The sequence below is a fragment of the Chamaea fasciata genome, unplaced genomic scaffold (assembly GCF_029207755.1).
Source record: "Chamaea fasciata isolate MVZ Bird 193981 ecotype frontalis unplaced genomic scaffold, bChaFas1.0.hap1 SCAF_11, whole genome shotgun sequence".
NCBI lineage: Eukaryota > Metazoa > Chordata > Aves > Passeriformes > Sylviidae > Chamaea > Chamaea fasciata.
In genome coordinates, this window is record NW_027094096.1 from 7,619,676 (window position 1) to 7,639,590 (window position 19,915).

General features: G+C 51.2%; 2 protein-coding genes across 3 annotated transcripts; one reads left to right on the plus strand and one right to left on the minus strand.

Annotated features, from left to right (window-relative positions):
• Positions 1 to 9,421: 9,421 nt before the first annotated feature.
• Positions 9,422 to 14,541, minus strand: FBXO45 (F-box protein 45). The gene is made up of 3 exons (XM_066194199.1): positions 14,212 to 14,541; positions 13,565 to 13,921; positions 9,422 to 11,924 (listed from the first exon to the last, which is right to left on the minus strand). The coding sequence occupies exons 1-3, from the start codon at positions 14,485 to 14,487 to the stop codon at positions 11,739 to 11,741; spliced, it is 819 nt and encodes a 272-aa protein (XP_066050296.1). The 5' UTR covers positions 14,488 to 14,541; the 3' UTR covers positions 9,422 to 11,738.
• A 107-nt stretch (positions 14,542 to 14,648) lies between these two features.
• WDR53 (WD repeat domain 53) lies at positions 14,649 to 19,873 on the plus strand. 2 transcript variants are annotated; one of them, XM_066194196.1, is made up of 3 exons: positions 14,649 to 14,709; positions 15,644 to 16,135; positions 18,609 to 19,873. In XM_066194196.1, the coding sequence occupies exons 2-3, from the start codon at positions 15,659 to 15,661 to the stop codon at positions 19,194 to 19,196; spliced, it is 1,065 nt and encodes a 354-aa protein (XP_066050293.1). In that variant the 5' UTR covers positions 14,649 to 14,709; positions 15,644 to 15,658; the 3' UTR covers positions 19,197 to 19,873. The 2 variants fall into 2 exon arrangements, with proteins under 2 accessions (XP_066050293.1, XP_066050294.1); XM_066194197.1 differs by lacking the exon at positions 14,649 to 14,709 and adding an exon at positions 14,870 to 15,325.
• Positions 19,874 to 19,915: the final 42 nt, after the last annotated feature.

Genomic DNA, 19,915 nt, shown 5'->3' on the forward strand with positions numbered 1-19,915 from the left:
CCCTACACCAGAGCCCACATCCAAGAGCTCTGGGAGCTCCCGGGGTGCTCCCCACACTTCACATCAGCCCGGGCATGGGCCCACGCAGCCGCAGCTCTTCGAGCACGGGCATTAGTGACACACAGCCACCACAGATGCCCGGATTGGCACAGGGAACCCCCCCTGGTGTTTTCCTTCAGCACAGGTACCGGGGGGCAGCTACTCACCGCGTGGAACAGCGCGTGGGCTTGGGCACGGTCCATCCTGCGGCCCCTCAGCCGCGCTCTGGGGGTCCTGGGGCCGGGGGCAGGGGTGACCTGCGGGGTCTGTGTGCCACCCACGGGGTCTGTGTGCCACCCACGGGTCCGTGGGCACCACCAGGGCCGTGTCCCACCCGCCCTCTCTCCGAGCACCGATATAGCCTTTGCGGAAGGAGCCAACGGAAACTGCAGTCACATGGAGGCAGCCAGCGCGGCCCAGCTCTCGCTTACTGATCTCAGCACTCCTGGCCCGGGTCATGCACTCACACACAGCTCCCCGGCAAGGAGGAACCACAGGGCCCAGGCAGGCAGCGAGGGGTACAGGGGGTCACGCAGCTCCTGGGGACAAGCCAGCACTGGGGACAAGCCTTACATGGTGACTCCTCTACACAGCTCCAGCAGCAGAACCCCTGCTCGGGGTTTCAGGCCACAGAGATGGTGATCGGGGGTGGTTCTGCCCTGCACAGCCATGCCACCACTCCTGCAGGAGGGGGAAATGCCACCCCTGCATGGTACCTATTCCCTTTTTGTCCCTCCAGACCCCTCTTGCCTCCAGTGCCCAGCTCAGGGGTTCGACAGGAGCCAAGGGATGTGTGTTCCGTGGGGGAAGAAGGTGCTGTTATTTCCTGTTGCATCCCAAGCCAAGGTTAGACATGTCCCAGGTATTGAGCCCCCAGCAACTCTGGGATGCCAGTGCCTGTCCCTCACATTGTCTAAGTGAGATCCAGGATGCTTCTATCCCCCTGCTCCCAGACCTTTGGGTGTCCTGGAGCTGCTCAGGATTGCAGTAAACCCAGGACCCAGGGCACAGGTCAGAATCACCTGGATACAGGGACCTCCTGAGTGTTAGTCTCTGTGTGAAAGTCAACAGAAATGGCTTTTCCTGCAGCTGCCAGGAAACAAAGATCCACATTTCCAAGACAATATGTGCAAGGAGGTCCCCTTCCTCCTCACCCCCATCTACCCCTGCTCTCCATCTCCCCACTCCATGTCTCCCCCTTCCCAGAGTCCTCACACACCCCCAGGTCCCCAGCAAATCCAGCCTCAGAGGAGGAAAACTTTGTTCAGATCTACTCAGCTGGGAAAGGATTCAAAACTGTGGAGAAAAGATCCAGCCCTGCAGCAGGACCCTGTCTGGGATCAGCAGGTCCATGCTCCATATGCCATGTGTTCCACGGTGCCAATGGGATATTTGCAGAGTTGGGAGATGAAATGTGCCCCTGCAGCACACCAAGACCCCCTCCAAGGGACATCCTGGCCAGGGTCTCCCCTCCCTGCCAGACCACATGGCCCCCAAACCCCTGAAACCAGCAAAAATGCCCAGGGAGATAATTTTCTTGCCTTCCCCATAAATTTCATTTCTTCTCTGGGAGGAGGCTGACCTCTCCCACGTCACTCACAAAAAAGCCCTGTGGTTTCATTTCCTCCATTTTCAAGGAAGTTTGACGTATAAAAATCAAGAAGGAGAAGAGAGAAGTGAACGGGAGTGGCAGAAGCTCTCAGAGGGGCAAAATTCCCATGGCATTGCTCAAGGGCACACAAGAGGCTGAGATCAGCTGATGACCACAAACTCCTCATCCCAAAACCTGCCACGAGCCCACACTCAAACCCCTCACCTGGTGCTTGGAGACACGGCAGCTGGCAGAGCTGTAAAACTTGGGCATCCTCAGGCATGACCACACTCGACTCTCTGGATCGGGAGGCTCCTGGGAGACCTTCTGATGAGATTCCCTTCTGTGGTGCCACCATCAAGGTGATGCCCTGGGGGTCAAACCAACTTCCTGCTGCAGCCCGGCAGGAACTGGGAGAGGAAACAACCTCTCATTCCCTGCTTTGCCCCCAGCCCATCCCCAAAGCCAGGGCAGTGTGACCCATCTCCCCAGCAGCACCATGGGCTGGCAGAGCCCCTGCAGGGCCCATCCAAGTTTCCCCCACCCCACTGTCCCTGGAAAGCAGCCCCACTCCAGGGCTGAGCCCGCAGCTCCGCGCTGGGGCATCGGCAACAGTGCTGCTGCTATTCACACTTTCCCCACATCCTGCAGCCGGATGGCTCTGAAAAAGTCCTGAAGCTGCTGCTTGGTCCCCTCCTTTTCCTCCCCTCACACCCCCACCCAGTCCTCTCAGTAAGGATTTGATGCGTGCTTTGAGATGGCTAATTGATTTTTTAATATCAGCGCAATGAAGGGACAGGGATTGAGGAGCCAGGAGCGGCTCCTCTGATCAGCTCTTCAGGAAGCTCCAGTGCAGCTCAACGGCACAGGTGGGTTAAACTGAAGGAGATTCAGCTGCTTCAGTCCAAACATGCAGCTGCAATTCCTGCAGCTGTAGGAGAGGACTGGGAACCCCCTTATGGTTTTACACCCAGTGAGCTTCTTCCGTTCCTCCCACCTCCTCCTCCTCCAAACAACCTTTTTCCCTTAACAACTTAAAAATTGTCAAACACAACCCAAGAGCAAAGTTGTGATAAGGGGGCAGGCTCCCAGTTTCTCCTGGAATGCACCCAGCACAGGACCCTTGGGAAAGGGAAAACTGCAACAGGAAACAGCAACCCCATCACTGAACGCGTGTTTTCCTGCAGGAAATGTGATTTATTCCCAAGTGGAAGCACCAGAAGGGTCACTCACGGTTCACACAGCAGCAGGACCTGGTGAGTGGGGGAAAAGAGAAATGGAAATATTTCTCCATGGGCTTCCTTGACTCCCACTGGGATGGAAAACTGGTGAGAATTAAAGAAATGGTTCTGCAAGGGATGATGGTGCAAAGCATCATTAATGTAATTTATTTTATTTAATCACCTACTCTGGATAAAACAAAGGAAGCCTGAAGTCTCCTCTGTCTCAGGAGCTGCCAGCAGAAGTAGTTGCCTTTAATTTAAGAGGAACTATGGACACAAAAAAGAAAACAGGATTTGTTCCATGGGCAAAAAGGAAAAGCTAAAATGGACAGCTCAATGCCTGAAGTTTAAACTTGAGCTCTGGAGTTTCATCTGGCTGAATTTCCCAATGGGAACCCACCCAGTTTAACCCCAGGGGGTGGCTAGGGATGTGTCCCATCCCAGGATGGAGCAGTGCTGTACAGGAGCGTGGGCTCAGAGGGCCCCAGCACTGCAGCAGGGCTGGGGCTCTACAGGAAGCACAGCTCCCCTCGGGGCAGTTCCTGCAGAGGAAACCAAGGCACAAAAATCGAGGATTTATAATCAGCCTCAAAACCATCTTTTCCCCCAAGCTGTGGCCAAACCACCTCCCTGCTGCTTTACTTGGGTCCAAGGAAAGGCACATGCCAGCTCTTGCCTTTTGTCAGCGAAGCTCCAGGCTCTGGTTTTGCAGTGACGTGTGTGTCTGGGAGCCCCTGGAGCCCCAGCACCCTCCTCTGGGATGACTCTGTTCCACCCCCTGCCATGGGCAGGGACATCTTCTAGCCCAGGTTGCTCCAAGCCTCATCCAGCCTGGCCTTGGACACTTCCAAGGCTGGAGCAGTCACATCTCTGGACAACCTGCGCCAGGGCCTCACCACCCTCCCAGGGAAGTATTTCTTCAATGTATTTTCAACTGTCAGGAATCTCCTAGCTCTTGCCAAGTTTTCTGATGGAAAGCAGGATTCAAAGAAGACTTCTTTGAAGCCAGGATTAGTTCTGGGTTGTTCTGAGCAGAGCCTTGGGCATGCACACCCACCGTCCCAGCATTGTGCTTGCTGCAAACACCAGAGGAGTTGGGGCTGTGGGAGCTCAGGGAGGAGGGGGGAGGCAATAATCCCCCAGACTGACAACATGCAACAAGCCTACAGGGATCCAGGTGAACTGCAGCAAAAACAATTGGGAAAATTATGTCTTTGGGCTTGCAGGACATTTGATCGAGGATCTAAACACCAATCAGGAGCCCCACAGCAAGAACTTCACAGAGGATCCCACCTTTGACCCCTCAGTGCCCAAAAGGTGCCCATTTCCTCTGTGGGACTCAGAAGAAAGGCAGGAACAGGACTTAGTGGGAAGCAAACCCACATTCCTGAGAGCACAGGGTGGGAAGGGAAGAGGGGAACTGGTCAGTGGCTGGCCACAGCCCCTTCCCAGACCCCGTGCTGGGGGTAAGGCTCCTCCCGGTTCCCCTCCCGCAGGCAGCTCCACCCGCGGTCACCGCTCTTCCTCCTCGGCCTGTAAACGAGGAGGAAGCGGCTGGAGAGGGAAAGCTGCAGAAGGGATCTCATTTCCCCGCTGCTCCCGCCCTGCTGCCGGGCTCTGGCACCGCTGGCAGCCGTCCCGCCGTACCCAGGCCGGGGTTTGAGGGCTGCTTGGGATCCAGCACCACTGAGGTCAGGGCAGACATTCTCCTGGGAGAGCATCTGGATCACTTGGTCTCCAGAGGACAGCCAGCAGCAGGATGCACAGGATGCTGAAGCAGCAGAATCTCGCATTTCTGAGTAACTGGAAGCCAAGTGCATCCACTCCCTCATGATCCGAGACAGTCAGATGCTCTAGAGAACGGCATCTGCAGGAGAAGGCAGAGCCCCAAGTAAGAAAAGATCTCTGATCTTTTGCCAAGAGTGGTTGTGGCTGCCCCATCCCTGGAAGTGTTCCAGGCCAGGCTGGACAGGGCTTGGAACAACCTGGGATAGTGGAAGGTGTCCCTGCCCATAGCAGGGGGTGGGACTGGATGGGCTTTAACGTTCCTTCCAACCCAAACCATCCTGGGATTCCTCCTAGATCTCCTCAAGGGCTGGAAAGCCCCACAACCAGGTTGCTTTCATCTCGTTTGGGCATTGCAGTTAGACCTGCCTTAGTCTTCCTACACGATTGACAAATGTGGATAAACTGACCTTTTTTGTACTGTACAATAAAATAAACCAGTGAAAGCAATAAACCCCTGGCCCAGCTACTCCAGCACATTAACCAAAGTTTTTATCATAGAATCAGGAATGGTTTGGGTGGGAAGGGACATTAAAACCCACCTTGTTCCACCCCTGCCACAGGCAGGGACACCTTCCACTATCCCAGGTTGCTCTAAGCCCTGTCCAACCTGGCGTGGAGCATTTCCAGGGATGGGGCAGCCACAGCTTCTCTGGGCACCCTGAGCCAGGAGGGAAGAATTTCTTCCTAAAATCAAATCTAAACCTCCTCTCTGTCAGTTTTTAGCCCAAAACTCTCAAGGCTGGAGGCTGTAAGTCACCAGAAGGAGAAGGTTTGGACAAGTCACTGCTGTGACATCATTCAGGAATGCAAATTGTGACCAAAAAAAAAAAAAAATACTCCCATCTGCAGCCCCACAAACGCCCTCCCTGCTGCTGTTCTGCTTCAGAGTGAGTAATTCAGTCACAAATGCAAAGGGAAGTGAAACTCTCACAACTCCTTGCAGAGCTCAGCGTGTCCCACCCGTCTTCCTCTCTGGCCAGAAGGGCCAACATCCCTGTGCCACAGCCTGGCCTGGCAGGCACATCTTCTGGAAGCAAATACTACAAAGTCTTCTTTTCCCAGGTTTTCAGCCATGGGGCACAGCATCCCTGCTTTCTAGCATGGTCCCTAAGGGACAAGGGACTGTCGCTCTGATTTTTCAGCCTTCTGATGTTTTTGTTCTTGGACTGGAATTGTAAGAAAAACAAAGACTGATGTTTAGTAAATACATTCCTTTCCCGGGGGAAGGACAAATTGATGGACTTCTAAGTTGACCACTGGGGTCAGAGAGGTGTTACTCTCGTCCCCCAATCCCTGGTCAAAGTCCAAACCCTATTTAATCCCCTGAATCCAAAAATAAAGTTCTTTTTCTCGCTCTCAACCTGACAGGTGAGTGTCCTTCTTTTTGTGTCCTCTAGCAACACGGGACAAAGCCTCTCTGTGGGTTTTTGTGTTTGGAGTTGGAGCACACTCTTGCACTTAGGATATATCCCTTGGTCTTGGGTAAGAAAACAGGAGAACTGCCAGGATATGATTCTGTGGGTTTTTAAAACAAATGTGACACCACTGTAACACAGGTGACATCATTGCTGTTTCTGAAATGCCATCCCTGCAGCCGTACCTGGGAGAGACTGGAAGCAGTTCCACCTCTGGGACCTGAATCAGCACAGGAGTGCAGGAGGGGGAGGGAGGTTCAGCCAGACACACGGATCAATACTCAGATCTCCCCTCCTGCTCTCCACCTTCCTGCCGGGAAGAACAGCTCACGCTGCCAGTACAGTCATGTCCCAGAGCTGCACAGCACTGTGGGCTGAGGAGGGCACCTAAAACCACCTGGTTTCCATCCTGCACACTCTCCTGAGTCCCACTAATGCTCCAACTCTGATCCAGCTCTGCTCGTGTCAATTATTTACCCAGGAATAGATAAAACCTTTTGCTGAAGCTGAGGTAAAACCTTTCGGCTGCTTCCAAAGGAAGATCCCACCCTCCAGCTCTGCTCTTGCACAAAACGCTGTGGAAGGGCTCAGGTGCCCAATGTCAGATGGGATCTGGCGTGAGGAAAGTGGCCTCTGTCACCTGAGCACGGAAAAAACAAACAAAAAGCCATCAAAAAACCCAAAAGGTGACAGGGCCTGACAAAGGCTGTACAACCTGGTCTAGTGGAAGGTATCCCCTGTCCATGACAGGGGGTGGCACTGGATGAGTCCTTTCCAGACCAAACCAATCTGGGATTCCATGAAAAGCGTTTACCCCTGCAGTATTTGAATATGATAAAAAAGCATTTTGGCCAACATCCATTTCCCTACGAGCAGGTTTGTCCAGCACTTTATAAAGCCACGTATTGGAGCTGGCAGAGTTTACTCTCTTAGATGGCTATTTAAAAGTGATGGGATATGGATGAGTTCTCCTAAGCAAGGGAAGCTCCAGATTAAAAAGACAAAATAAATCAAGCAGACACGAAACCACTACAGGTAGCTCACACCACATCTGCCAGTACAGGCATGAAGGGGAAATCCATTCAATTACTGGTAAAATTGCAGAACAATGAACAACACTGGTAACGTACAGTGAGTTTTATTTTAAAATCCCTTTTCAATTACTTCGATTTTTAAAAAATAATCTTTTGCTGATATCACTATTTCCTCATCATAAATGCCTGGGGGGAAGAAAAGCAAGTCTGGGAAAAAGTGGACCTTGAACAGCAACTCTGACATTTTGTTTGAGCCTCTCAAATCCCTCTCAATCGTTTAAGGTGATCTTGGAGCTTTGGCTCAGTTTGGTGTCACTAAAAATCATTTTCTGAAATGCAAATATTTGCTCAGCCTATTTCAGGATGCAGGGTTCAAACGAAGGAGTGAACTTCAAAAAATTCTATGTCCATCATCCCCTTCTGTTGAGGGTTTCTAGCTTGGTTTGGTTTTAGAAAAGAACAGGAAGTAATTGTTAAGGGAGAAGGTTCCACATTAAAAACATTTACTGTACTCAGCACTTGTTTGAGCACAAGTCAAGGCTCCCACAGCTTTGCCCTCTCGTGGGGAGACGGGAGAGTTCCTTTGGAAGTCACAAAGCACCATTCAGTAGGAAAAAAAAAACCTGCTTTAAGGGATGAATTAGCAGGTCCAGCAGCACTGCAGGAAAAGCTTTCTGTGTTCACTCACTGCTTCATTCATTTTTTCTTTCAATCATACTCTAGCACAAGGTGGGATACTGTCACTTAAAGAGTCAAGCATTGCCACTGCCACTCCCCTGAAAACCTGCTTTTTAAGTGTAGAAAAGATCTTGGTGCAATTTCAACAATGCTGTTTTCTGTCTGCAGATTTCACTCCAAGTAAGTGAAAAAAAAACCCGCTTACACATCTAAGGGCTATTTATAACATGCAAAAACTGAAATATTCACATGGAAATACATAGCTGAAGGACTGACTGAGGACTGCTCACCTCTCAAATACTTTAAGAAAACCACTTTTTCATGATCAGACTATGATCAGGCGCAGTGTTATTTTAACTCATCGCTGCTGTCATCAACCCAGTGAAAATGGAAGAGGGAAAAAAAAAATAGAGGCAGCCATCTGGAAACACACCCAGTGTGCTGAGGGAATTTAGAAATGTAGATCAGGGATAAGCAGGGAGAAAAGTTGGATTTCTGGCTGTCAGATTCCGAGGCAGGCAGGGAAGAGCACAGCCTCACCGGAGGCGCAGCACTGGGGCCATCTGCTCCTGCCTGGGTTTGTCACCTGAAACGTGGCCAGGAGGGACAGCACCGAGGGGCCTTTGCCAGGGGAAGGTGCACACAGGGCTCCCAAAAATGTACACTTACTGCAGCCTGTCAGCTGGGATAAAAGCATTTTCCAGGAGGGAGTTTCCCACCCCACCTTGATCTATCAGTTTGCCACACAACTGGCTTAGGGCCAGCACAAGGCACCACCAAGGCCAAGAACAGCCCCTGCCCCCAAACTAGTGACCACATCGAGCTCCTCACCTCCTCAGAGATATGACAGGGACAGAGGACTGACTGTTCAGCTCCCAAAAGATTTCAAAGCACACTCAAACCACAGGGAATTCTTAATTTTATTAAAATGACAGATAAAACGCTCACTTATCCCAAAATCCTGTAAGATTCTGAAGCCAAGATCTGTTAATTTGACTGATGTCCTTCATGGGGGCTGTGAACACCTGATGATCCCCCTGACCAAAGCCCTTAAATCCCTTGTCAGGGCAGGAAAAATACCCCAACCAATTGCTCAGCTGACCCTGAGGTACCTCAGGCTGAAAAACCCTACTCCACCTTCCTGGGGAGCCAGCACCAAACCTCTCTGCTCCTGGAGGAGGTGTTAGCCAAGATTTACTGCTTAATAGCAAACTCTAGGTGCAGAGAGTTTGGAAAGCGCCTCGGAGCTCAAAACCACAATACTTCTTCCAAAAAACACTGTGAAATATTGAACTTCCATAGGGAAAGCTAAGGAAAGAGCAGGAAGCTGAGGGGGAAGGAGACCCCTCGGTGCAGCAGTGGGGGCAGTGACCACACCACCCCAACTCCTGCCTCCAGCAGGCAGGAAAATGCCTTTCCCCCAGTCACGAGTGAGAACCCCTGTTTCAGAGGAGGCAATTTCCCAAGCACAGCTGTCAGATCCCTGAGTTTCCAAGCCCTCCTTAACCACTCAGATCCCCTCTTTCCCAGCAGTCACACAACAGATCACACAGCCACAACGCCTCTGTCCTCTTGGGGCACCAAACTGCAACTCCCTTCTTCCCATCTGTGGGATTCCCAGATGCCATTCCAACAATCCACACCAACAGATCCTTCTGAATGATAGCAGAGTTTATTTTAGTATTTTGTACAGCCAGCATTGGTCTCCAGGAATAAGTTATAATCTTACACCAAGTGAGTCTGCCCAAACCCACCCTTAAGGAATGTTCAACTTTCGGCATTTCTGATTTAGAGGGAAATTATTTAGAGGGTAAGATGCAGTCTGAAGAACGGGAATCAATCTGAATTTGTGATTAAAACTCCTCAGAATTCTCAGGGTTTCCTTGCCTCTAACTGGATCATGGACAACCGCAGGGGTTGCGTCTTTCAGGACTGCACTGAGAATACATTCATCCTGGGGACTATTTATTTTCCTAAACTGGGCAGGGTTTTGTTTCCTTTATCCCCAACTCTATGCCCCACGGTTCTGCTCTGCAGACACTTCACAGTCCAGTACAATCAATACCTGTAACAGATTTTTCTGGGAGGTACTTGGATGCCCGTCCCACATCCTTTATTTGGCTGTTCTCAGCACCATCTAAAACACCTCTGCTGCTCACAGCACGTTCTGTCTGATGCAGCAAGAGGAACAGACCTTGATTTGCCTTTCAGTAAGGAACACACAAAACAAATAAATACTTTTAAATCCTTTAAATGGTAACAACTTACACAGTTCCAGGGCAGAACCTCGTGATCTACCTGGCCAAAAGCACTCCAAGGCAAAGCCTCACTCACCTCCTTGAGGAACAGGGAGGGGGATAAGCAACAGTCCAAGAGGAATTCCTCTTTCTTCCATGCTCAGAGAATTGCCAGTGTCTGATACCAAGCAACTCACATTCTCTAACACAAAACAAAACAAACAAAAAAAATTGGGGTTTTTTTGAGAGGTTGTATAAACATTTCCTTCTTCCCTCTCTGAAAAAGCAGCTCTGCAACAGCCCAGGCAGCTCTGGGAGATGCCAACCAGCATGAAACCAGAGTCACGAGCCAGCCATAGGGCTCACAGCCTTCCTGCCCTGTTAAAGGGCCCTCCTAGGGCTCCCTGTAGACCTTCCAGCCTCACAGGAAAGCAGTTTCACCAGGAATTCCCTCCTCACTACACCTGGCAGCTTCCCAGCCTGCACAGCCCAGTGCATGGACACGCCTGGGGGGCTGGACATGGCTTTGAGAAAATTAGTGAAGAGCACAAACATTGAATGTGATCCAGAATCCCCATCAAAGGGCTGGTGAGAGTTTTACTAGTCCTGGGCAGGTGAATGTTGGGGTACTGGGGGATTTGATTCAGTTAAGAAAGGTTCAGGCAAGCCTTAACGCTTTATAAAGCCACTGAAGCTGGAAGTAAGGTCTGGTTGCAGAAGCCCAGTGCTCCTTCCACAATATGTTGAGACATCTCACAACAGTGATTAGCAAGTGAGAGAATGCTCTGAAAAGGTGGCATTTTTGAGTGGAGAGGAAAGCAAGCTCAGTGCTGTGCTCAGCCTTCCTTCCCCGAGGGGAGTGCAAGTTCTGGCGAAAGGAAACTCGCGGGGAAAACGTTTTTGTTTCCTACAGAGAACAAACCTGCCACTGAAGCCATGGAAACTTTCACAGGAAACAACCCAAAGTAGCACCTCACTCCACAAGAGCATCCCAAAACACATTACAACAGAACTGCACTGACATGAAGGCCGTACACCTGTCCCAGGTGTGTGTTCTGGTGCCAGGGAGGGGGGTGATTTTTTTTTCCCCTTTAAGAAATTCTGTCCCAGTTAGAATAAAGCAAACCCTTTCTTTTAACTGTTCTTTTCAACGTTTTCTTTATATACAATCCTTAAAATACACTTAAAAATAGCTGCACACGTGTTGTATGGTTATACCAGAGAAGGGCAGTGGCACGGGCCGTGCCTCTCAGGACACTAAAAACTGTAAATACCCCCAGCAGCCCTGCTCTGCTCCAGCCCCCACGCTGGCCCCGGGGAGGAAAGGAAGGAACAAGCAGTTTGGAAATGGGAGTCTCACACAAAACACGCCACTTACAAATCCCAGGGTAAATTCCTCAAGCATTTTTGTATCAAGTCCTTCCTTAAATGTTTGAGGTCACACTGCCATTTTAGCAATAAAATCTGTTGCAACATGCATGTGTCAGCTTCCCACTCAATCAACTGCAGCCCTGAGGATTTTTCTGGCCTGGTAGGAAGAGGAAATGTAACACAATTTCTGAAGCACGGCTGGTCCTCCTTTTCTGAACTCCATGTGGTTCCCTCGATGGCTCTTGGACACACACCCACACTTTTTTGTTGTTTTATCCTCTAATATACGTTTCCCTCTAACCAACATGCAGATTTCTCCTCCCAAACATCCACATCTCGACGTCCCAACCAAACAATCCATGTCATCCATCCAGAGGCTTTCCCAGGTAGACCAAAGTCACTTCTGTGTTACCATACACAGCAGACACTGCTGGATACAGGCAAACTTTTGGCAGTCCTCTGAAGGCAACTCCCAGGAACTCATAGCCCCTCTCAAACGCTAATGTTTTGTCTTCCATGTCCAGGATAACTCGAATCCTTTCACCTATCTGGAAACAGAGACAGGAGGGGGAGTAAAAATAACACACAGAAAGAGCCAGCATGTTCAGATGGAAACAAAAATAATGCAAAGTGTAATGCAGCAGAGAATTTTAAAGCAGGGCTGTCCTGTGTCTCATGAATGATTGCTCTTATGATGGGAATTTCTCAGTTTCACCATGATCCTGAGCACCTCTGAAGCAGGACAGCCTGCATCCACCACCTGTTTATGATAATAACCATGACCCTTCCCATATGAACCTCTGAGAGCACTGAAAGCAGGCACTACATGCTGTGTAATTTGGAAATACTGCAGAGCTTTGGAGTCTTTGCCATTTGGGCTCCAAGTTACATGAATTCTGTGTTCAGCTCCTGCTCTCGCTGAGCAGCAACTGCTCTGTGAGGAGCATTTTTGAAGACAATGGAGTTAACAAAGGCAAGTGCCACCTACAAAAAACTCCCAGAATAGACTAATATGCAGGTGCTGTCGCTGAGAGAGGGGTTCCCTCACCAAGGTAAAAGGAAATTTCAGCAAAATAAAAACCCTGAAAAATACACACACACAAGTGAAACCAACACAGACCACAGCAGAAGCCTTGGATCCAGGCAGGCCCAGAGCTCTTGTTTATCTATTGCTGCATTTATCTAACACGTGTTATTTCAGACATCAATGAAACTATCCAGAGAACAGCCACAAGCACAGCAGGCACAACACAAACATCTGACACTTCTCCAGCCAGCCCCAGCATTGGGAATTTCTTCCAGCCAACACTAACGCACACGTGTTTCCTTCAAGCACATCTTCTACAAGCAGATCACTGCACATGTCTTAATAAACACAAAATACACCAAAGGATCATTGATGTGAACTGTCACACAAAATTTAGGAGTATCAGATACAACACAGATCTTCACCCAGAACAGAAATGTAAGCCAGTACAAAGCCACAGCACTGGGTGGATTATTTTTAAAGTCCCTTCTAGCCCATTCTCTGAATATGAGATGGAAATTACAATGATGCTGTTTAAGTTGCAACACAAGCAAATCCAGCAGTGAACAGGCAGTTGTGTGGACAGGGAGAACGACAAGACAGGCACTTCTATAAGGACAAAAAAGCTAGGGTGGCCTCTGCTCTTTAATACCCTGAAGTTATCTGAACATCAGATTCCAGATAAGGGATGTAAGCCACGGAAAGGTGGCCAGTGAGCAAAGCAGCAGCCATCAGCACTGCTGCAGGTTTTTGCAGGAAGACTCTCTCCTAAGCACTAACTTCAGCTCACCCTGCCAGACAACAAAGGGGTACAAGCCCTCAGACACTCACCTTGCTGTGGGGCAAGTCGCTACTTCAGAAAGCTACAACAGTCTTTTCAGGTTTTATTCCAAAAAGCACTAGGATGTCTAAGCAGACACCCACAGTACAGGTTTCACACTGAGTGTTTGAGACAAAAGTGTGGAAACAACTCAGGGTCAGGGGCACTGAACACCAGACAGGTGTAGCCTGCAGAAGCAGTAAATCAAGGAGGGGAAAGGCTCACAAGGCTTCTGCAGGGAAGGCAAAGAGACCTTTGAGGGCCACTCAGGAGCAATTCAGCAGCCAGCCGGGACAGCGAGGGACAGCCAGCACCCCCCAGCCCACGCCGAGCCCCCTCACCTGGTATTTGGGCGCGTTATTGCACTGGGGGAAGCTGCCGTTCACCTCCCCGTTATGCAGCAAGTTATTGTCCACCAGGTTCCAGCCCCAACTCTGGTCGTCGCTGCCCAGCAGGGCCACGTAGCCCTGGCACTGCATGGCGGCGCGCTTGGTGGCGATGCCGATGACAGCCACGGTGCCCAGCGGGCCCTCCCACCACACCTCCCAGGCGTGCCGGCCCTCGCTGAAGCCGATCTTGGTGCGCGCCCCGTCCGTGCTCTGCGCGATGGGGTTGCGGTGCAGCGTGAAGCCGTTCTTCTTGATGTACACGTTCCTCGAGCAGTCGTTGGTGCTGAAGGCGTGGTGGAAGGCACGGACCTGGGCGAGAGAAGGTGGGTGGGTGGGTGGGGGAGATGGACGGGGCTCGGAGCAGCCTGGTCTAGTGGGAGGCGTCCCTGCCCACGGCAGCTTTAAGGTCCCTTCCAACCCCAACCATTGTGGCTCTAGGAGATAAAACCCCGTCATGTTTCCCAGCCTCCCGCCCCCTTCGTTTCCAATGGCGGGTGGGCCGGAGGGCTCTGGGGGTGTCCCCGAGCGCCGGGGGCGGCGGTGAAGGGGCGGCCCGGCGGGGTGGGGGTGTCCCCGCGGCTCGGGGGTCCCGGCCTCACCTTGCCCTTGTAGGTGGGCACGTTGCAGAGGATATCGGTGCGCAGGGCCTCCTCGGCCAGGCAGCGGGCGGCCAGGCTGCGCCACACCTCGCTGTTCTCGTCGCCGTGCAGGACGCGGTGCCACAGCTTGCAGACCAGCGCGCAGCTCCGCAGCTCCCGCAGCTCCAGGTAGGAGAACACTAGCTCCAGCACCCGCCCCGGCAGCCGCCAGCCCGGCCCCCCCCACGACGCCGCGGCCGCCCCGGGGCCGGGCCCGGGGCCGGGCCCCGCCGCCATCGCCCCCCGCGCTCCCCTCGCCCGCCCGCTGTGGCCGCGGCCGCCCGAGGCCTCACGGCGCGGGGGCGCGCGGCGCCGCCATCTCGGCCGCGGGCACCGCCCCGCGCCTGCGCGGAAGGCGCGGGGGGCCGGCGGGGGCGGGCGCGGCGGAGCGGAGCCCGGCGGAGCCCGGCGGAGCCCGGGGGAGGCGAGGGGAGCGCCGCCGAGCCGAGGGGAGCTGAGGTGAGAGCCGAGGGCCCCGCGCCTCCCGAACCCCCCGGGCCGGCCTCGGCAGCGCCGCGCCCCGCGGGCCGGGCCGGGGGGCGGCCCCAGGGCCGGGCCTGCCGGGGCGGGGGGCGGTCGGACCCAGCTGCCGCAGGGCCCGGGGGTTGGCAAGGGGAGACTCACTTGGGGGCCCCGGGGACCGGCGGCCGCGAATCTGCCCCGAGGCGAGCTGCAGGGAAGGTATCGGCCCTCTCTGTAGTGTTGTTTGATCGCCAAGACCGAAGTTCCGCTGATGGAATGAATGGGCTCTGGCTGCTCTTTACATCTGGGTCAACAGAAAATCACGTGGAAAACATTACATGATAAAAAAAAAAAAAAAAAAAAAAAGGTAAAGCCACCAGAAACAAGCCGTTTATTGCCCAATAGTTAAATAAATGCGTGGGCCTTAGGGCAGCGAAGCGGCTGCTGGGCTGTCACACAAAGCCCGTGTGCCTCTCTCCTTTTCCCCGCGGCGTCCCAGACCCTCCAACGCTTCTGTGCTGCCTTTTTTTCGCCCTTAATTTTCTGCTGATGTGCTTCCCTAAGCAGTGCTGTGACACAGGCTGCCTGCTGTGGGCAGTCACACCAGGGAGGGGTAAGGTTGGTGAGCACCATGGGCGTGCTCTGAGTGCCAATTAAATATGTTGCAAGCGGTTTTAAATTAGTCCTGCTTCTTTTTTAAAGACTGCTTGCATCATTTAGGTTGGGAAAGACCCGTCTGTGCTGGTATCGTTGCTGTTTGAGTGAAAGCTTTGCTTGGGCACTGAGCTGTCCTGAGCTGTCGAGGTGCCCGTTTTAAATTCGACACTGAAGTTTCAAGTAGTTCGCAGGATGATCTTGTTTCTTGATAAGTTTCTGCCGTAATGAAACCAACAACCACCTCAGTTCAGGCCTTGTTTTTTGTTTGTTTCAGGGGCGTCCCTGAAGCATGGCAGTGAAGTGGGACGGCGGGCATTCCTGCTCTGTGCTGTGCCTGGACGTGAGCGCGGAGGGGCTGGTGGCCTCGGGCGCGGAGCGGGGCGAGCTGGCGCTCTGGGCCGGGGGAGGCTCGCCCGCGGCTCAGCTGCGGCTCCCGCCGGCCGAGGACGTGACCTCGGTGGTGTTCTCCGCCCGGCGCCCCAGCACGCTGTACGCCTCCCACGGGGAAACCATCAGCGTGCTGGATGTCCGCTCCCTCCAGGAGCCCCTGCAGCGCTTCCACGTGAACGAGGAGGAGATCAACTGCCTCTCCCTGAACGACACCGACGGCTTCCTGGCTGCCGCCGATGACTCGGGGGCCATAAAGGTGGTGGACTTGGAAAGCAAGAAAGTCAGCCGGTCCCTGAGACACTCCAACATCTGCTCGTCTGTTGCCTTCCGACCTCAGCGGCCTCAAAGCCTGGTTTCCTGTGGACTGGACATGCAGGTGATTTGCATACACGTGCGCGGTTATTAATGAAGTGAAACTGTAATTACCCACCTTGTGTAGTGAAGCACCCACGGACTTTCACCGGGCATGTAGGTGTTCAGCCTGCAGTCACTGGAAAGCTCCCTCACTATTCTGAAGTAGTTTTGTCCCAAAACGTAAGTGTTAGGGCTGTTTGTGCTGTGTTCTACTCTGCAGCTTCTGCCCCAGTTTTTATCTTCCTTAGCATTTACGATTCAAAAGCGAGTGAGGTGAGGGGAAATCAGAGCGCACTGCAAAGCTCACTCGTGCCATATTAGCTCTTTGTTGGACTGAGCAAAACCAGCAGCTGTCCCTAGGGATTGGTTGTGGCTGTAGATGAGATGCAAAGGGGGGTGAGGAAAAGGCACAGTGCTTGAGGCAGGCAGGTAGAGCAGCATCTTTCCAAGTGGAACGTATCACTGTGAGGACAAGTGATTTGTATAATTTATCCGCTGTTCTGTTAGCATCTTGGAAGCATGAAATGTTCTCTGCCTTTTAAACTTTTCCGTCCTCATCAAGAGGAAACTTTGTCCTTTGCATTCTGAGAAGAACAATGCTGGGAGTTAAGTCCAGTGTTGGCCACTCAGAACAGATATTTTTCAGTAATTTCTTTCCAGTGGTTGAGGTCTGACCACATTCCTGGTTTAGCCTGATATGAAAACTGTCACTTCTCAAAGGTTTCTGTGGTTCCAGCGGTGTCAGGGTGAAGTTTGTGTGACAGCATTGAGCAGTTTCACCCTGTGTTCCTGAAACCAGCGTACATCTCACACCCATTAGAGCAAATATGTGCTGATATTTAGTATAGACTGTATTTTTCTATGTTAAAGCCATGATGATAGATCCTGTGTAGGAGGAGTAAACACTCACTCCCTCAGCTGGCTTAATTCTGCTTGTGGCTGGAAACTTTTTAGCAGAATTGTAAACATTTATGTACAACTAGGTAAAAGTGAGCTGATGATTTTTTGTGATCTTTTTAATATTACTGTCATTTATTGTAGCTCAGCAAGTTGGTTTTTAGGTGAAAGTCTGTGTCCCAAAAGAGAATTTCATTAGTGTGTTTTTGTACAGTGAAAAGAGCATCGTTCTGCATTGAGGCTGCATTTAAGAGAAGTCATTTCCCAAAGGGGAGCTCAGCTGCAGAACTCTGAAGCCCTGTGCTGCACCATGCCATTGGACAAGTTATGAGCTCTACATGTTCTGGGCTTGTCAAACCCTTGGGGAAGCCGTGGCTGATGAGAATTGAAATTTGCTGGAGTTCTTTCAGGAGTTCCAATGAAGCGGGGAAAATGCCGTGAGGACAGAAAATACTTAGTTTGCAGAAAACTTGTCAGCAGTTGATGGATTCAGTTCATCAGGCTGTTGCAGTGCTGTCTGTGATGAAAAGAGGAGTATTTTCTGAAAGCATCACCCAGTCCCTCTGATTTACAGTAAATCACAATTGCTGTGGAAGTAGTTTTAGTGCAGCAGCAACAGCGGTCACTGAAACAGGAAAGGGACAGGAAATGTATTTCAGATGCTTTAGTGTGATTTGGATTCCAGAAATGCAGAGCCAGGCTCTTTTGTGAACTGAATTTAAAGACTCCTGTACTGCTTATTGGTGATTATACTGAAGGCATTTTTTTATTAATAACAAATTGAAACTTAACTTTATGATGCAGACAGTACACCAGTGCTGCATTAGACTGACTTGTGCTTTTCAATCTGTTTGCCTTGAGAATGCTCATTGTCAATTCAGATCCTACAAAAGTCTTGAGAGCATTACTTTTAATTGGCTCAATAAAAATCTGTAGTGCTTGAACTGCAATACAGGAGACACAGGATTCTTCACTGGGGGCTTGGAGGTGGGGTGGCACTGGAAAAGAAAGTCTAAAAGCATGACCTGCCCCTTCTCAGCAGGTAAAGCATGCCCTACTCCATAGCACGAAACAGATCTACTCACTGAATATAAGAATAAATACAAATACGCCTATTTAAAAACCACAGCCTCAGCTACTGTTTTCTTTTTGCTCTCCTATTTTTCAGACACATTCATGGGAGTGACTATTTTAGGCCAAGTAGCAGATACAGAAATCCAGAATGATAATGATCTCTATTCACTGCTAGCATTTCCGTGTCCCTCCTTCTCAATAATTGATGTGCAGTACATCATGATTACTACTGCTGAGATGAATGCAAAAGCTTTTAGAGCAGTGTGTGCATCTCTGCCGTGGTCTAAAGGTCTGAGTCATTGACTGCAGAGTATGGTGGTGGGGGTTTGGAAAGCAGGCCAGAAAGATTTGCTACATTTATTAGAGCAAGTTTAACCCCTCCTCACCACAGGCCTTACACCTCTTGGAGTCATTTGAGCCTTTGCTCAGCTAGGGCAAGAAGTGTGCTTGTTTATTTTACTATTAAAGCTCCGATTTGAAGTAAAACACACAAATTACTGATTTGTCTCATTTTTCTTTCCCAGGTAATGCTGTGGAACCTACAGAAAGCTCGTCCCTTGTGGACCACGAACCTGCAGGAGTGTGACACGGAAGAAGAGAGCCAGCAGTCAGCTGGGCAGTTCTTCAACCCGCCGCTCGCACATTCCCTGTCCGTCGCCTCCTGCGGCAACGTCTTCAGCTGTGGAGCTCAGGATGGTAAAGTCAGAATATTCCGGGTCACCGGTGTCAGGTTTGAACATGAGCTGGAGTTCCAGGCTCACAGCTTGGGAGTCTCCCAGGTGCTCTTCATGCCAGAGGCATACTGGTTGTTGTCAGGAGGAAACGACGGGAAAGTCTTGCTGTGGGATGTCAGCAGCAATGTCGGGAAGCAGCAGAAAAGTCCAGCAAAATCTCTGCACAGGAGGAAGGCCCAAGCAGCTGCTTCCAGCAGAAAAGATGGGAAGCTCAACAAAGTGGCCTCAAATGAACACCCTGGAGCTGTTCCAAAGCTCAGCATTGAGCACGGAGAAAAGGTGAACTGGCTCTCGTGCGCAGAGATCAAAGGCTCTAGGAGAGTGTTGGTTGCTGACCAGACCAGCTCTATATCAGCCTATCCATTGCCAGAACCTTAAGGCACCCAGGTGTTTACAGAAGTCTGGGGGACAGAACCTCTTCTCAGAGCCAGTTACATCCACTGACAGTGAACTGGACAGTGAGCCCTTCTGGGTCCCTGGGAAGGGGAAGGGTTTTGCTGTGCACTCATGATTTCCCTGGCCTCGTGCTGGTTCTTTGTGGCTGTTATGTTCACAGCCACTGTCTCATGCAGGGTTGGCAGTTTGCTGCTTGAATTTAAGTGAAACGGGTCTCTATATTTAGGGGTAACATTAGCTCATGGCTAAGCTGACGTAATTAAGGCTGGAGGAGAAAATTAGTGCTAAGGAGACACCCACAATGCTAAGTGAGGCTGCTGAACAGTAGCCAGGGCTGTCACTGGCCCAGCTCTATGTGGTTTGGGCTGTTGCAGTGCTCTCTGTGACTGCTCCCATGAAGCTGTGTTCCAGTTGGCTTAAACTGGTTATGGTGGAATCTGGTTTTCATCACTGTCAGCAGCTGCATAGACTAGAGGTGCATCAATTAACGAGTAATCAAATGAGTTTCCCTGTGGTTGCCAACTGAACTTTTTCACTGCAGCAAAAGGAGGAGCAGGGGAGCTGTAACACCTGTTTGCTGGGTCAGCTGTCAGTTAGTTGTGTATCCCAGGGAATAACAACTATTACACTCATCTTAATAAATGCTTTCTCTCTCACTGTTCCCTTGTCCTTAGACTCTAATAGTGCCAGACTCACACAGA